Genomic DNA, 2,101 nt, shown 5'->3' on the forward strand with positions numbered 1-2,101 from the left:
TCCCTTCCCTTCCCTTCCCTTCCCTTCCCTTCCCTTCCCTTCATGCTAGGGAGCCAAGCCAATCTTGCACATGCCAGGCACATTATCTCTCTACCTTCTCATCTACACCCCCAGTCCTGGCAAGGGGGACTTCCACCAGCAGTGGCTTCAGACATCTCTTCCTGTTAGTGCGTTCTTCCTCATTCATTCATGAGATGACCTGATTCCATCTCTACCAAACGTGGACTGGGGTTCTGTATGCTGTATTTTGAGCTGACAAGGAGGTAGTTCTCAACCTTCCTAATGCTGCAACCCTTTAATATAGTTCCTTGTGTCATGGTGACCCCCCCAAAAAAACCTCATAAACTTATTTCATGGCTACTTCAGAATTACAATTTTGCTGCTGTTATGAATCTTAACGTAAGTAGCTGATATGCAGGATATCAGATATTCGACCCTCAAAGGGATTACAACCCACAAGCCTTGCTGTAAGCCTAAAGGACAGGATAGCCAAGAGAATGAATCCAGTGGTAGAGATAAGGACAGTCCCTCATAGTAAGCCACCAAGTACCTTGTATCATAAGAGCAAGGCCTTCATAACCTACTCAAGATAAGCTCAATTAAACAGTCAGTGGAAACTCTGGACCCATTTCTATAGAGACAATTCTTTTCAGGTATCCTAGCTTGAGATTTATATAACTCTAATCTTTGACTAAGAGGCCCAGACCAGTTATGGATGTCGTCCTTTAACCTTCCAGGGACACCAGTCCTAGCAAAGGAGAGTAGAAAACTAGAGGAATTCCAGATGAATCCTAACCAAATTAAAATTTAAAGATAAATTGAGTTCTTTGTCCACAGCAAGGCTCTCCATGATTCATGTAGTCTCCCTTTGAAGCATCTTTATACCAGTTACATAAATTAACTTTTTTTTCCTGTTAGGAGCAGAAAATCTACTTTAAATTCAAGATAATCTGAATGAGCGAGTCTCGTGCTTGGAAGTGTACAGCAGTCACCGGGGTTGACATCTCGTAGTTGTTAACGGGTCCGTGCTGAGTTGAGCACCAGGATGTGGTCTGAGCCCTTCTCCAGCTGCCAGGCTGGTCAATGACCACTCTCTGAGAAACAACCCCTGAGGATAGATCATGCTAAATCATGTTTTCATCAGCCGTGTCTTTATCTTAGTGTATCATTCCCTGAATTCACAGAAACTCGATGTATTGCCAAGGAGTGCCGCTAAGCCACTGCCTTGTCTCGGGGTCCCTGCTTGTCTCTGTGTGCCAGCCTCTATGTTTTCCTTCCCAAAGCAGGAGGTGTTTGTAGGAACAAACTGTACTAGAGGCAGAACTCAGAGTCACAAAAATATGGTACCAAGTATTTCAGGGTCATCTCCCAACAGTGTCTTCTATACATTCTGGTTTCTAGAAACATCTTTCAAGGTAGCCTTTATGTCAAAGACATGTAGGACACAAATTAACTATGACAAGACAAATATATTTCTGCAGTCCCCTCCTCCTCCCCCTCCTCCTTCTCTGTTGGCATGGTTTCTGACTGGTTGGCAATTTGATTTGACTTTTTCTTACTTGTCATCAACAATGGCTTCTTTTTTACAAAACTTGTGACCAAAGTTTTCATGTCTTCAAATTCATTCTCCTATTCTCTTTTGTTCTGAAACAAGTGTATTTTAATTTTTAAATTATTTACTTGGGGCTGGAGAGATGGCACTGACTGTTCTTCCAGAGGTCCCAGCAACCACATGGTGGCTCACAACCATCTGTAATAGGGTCAGATGCCCTCTTCTGGCATGTCTGAAGACAGATACAGTGTGCTCATATACATAAAATAGACAATTCTTTGAAAAATATTTACTTGGCATATGCGTAGAGGTCTACAGATTTTTTTCTTTCTGCTATGTGTGTCCTGTGGATTGAACTCTGGTCATTGGGAATGGCAGCAAATTATTTTTATATACAGATATATCCTGTCAGCCTACAGAACCTATCTTTGTTTCTTCCTTCCTTCCTTCCTTCCTTTCTTTCTTTCTTTCTTTCTTTCTTTCTTTCTTTCTTTCTTTCTTTCTTTCTTTCTTCCTTCCTTCCTTCCTTGTATCTATGTATGTATGTAT

The 2,101-nt window shown here is 41.7% G+C and overlaps 1 protein-coding gene across 1 annotated transcript in view; it reads left to right on the forward strand.

Moving 5' to 3' along the window:
* Apoh (apolipoprotein H) overlaps nucleotides 1-2,101 on the forward strand; it is a 13,265-nt gene that overhangs the window by 4,563 nt on the left and 6,601 nt on the right. Inside the window, 1 exon segment of the mRNA XM_021214090.2 lies at nucleotides 125-141. Coding sequence (XP_021069749.1) covers nucleotides 125-141 — 17 coding nt within the window.

Source organism: Mus pahari, chromosome 14 (assembly GCF_900095145.1).
Source record: "Mus pahari chromosome 14, PAHARI_EIJ_v1.1, whole genome shotgun sequence".
Classification (NCBI taxonomy): Eukaryota; Metazoa; Chordata; class Mammalia; order Rodentia; family Muridae; genus Mus; species Mus pahari.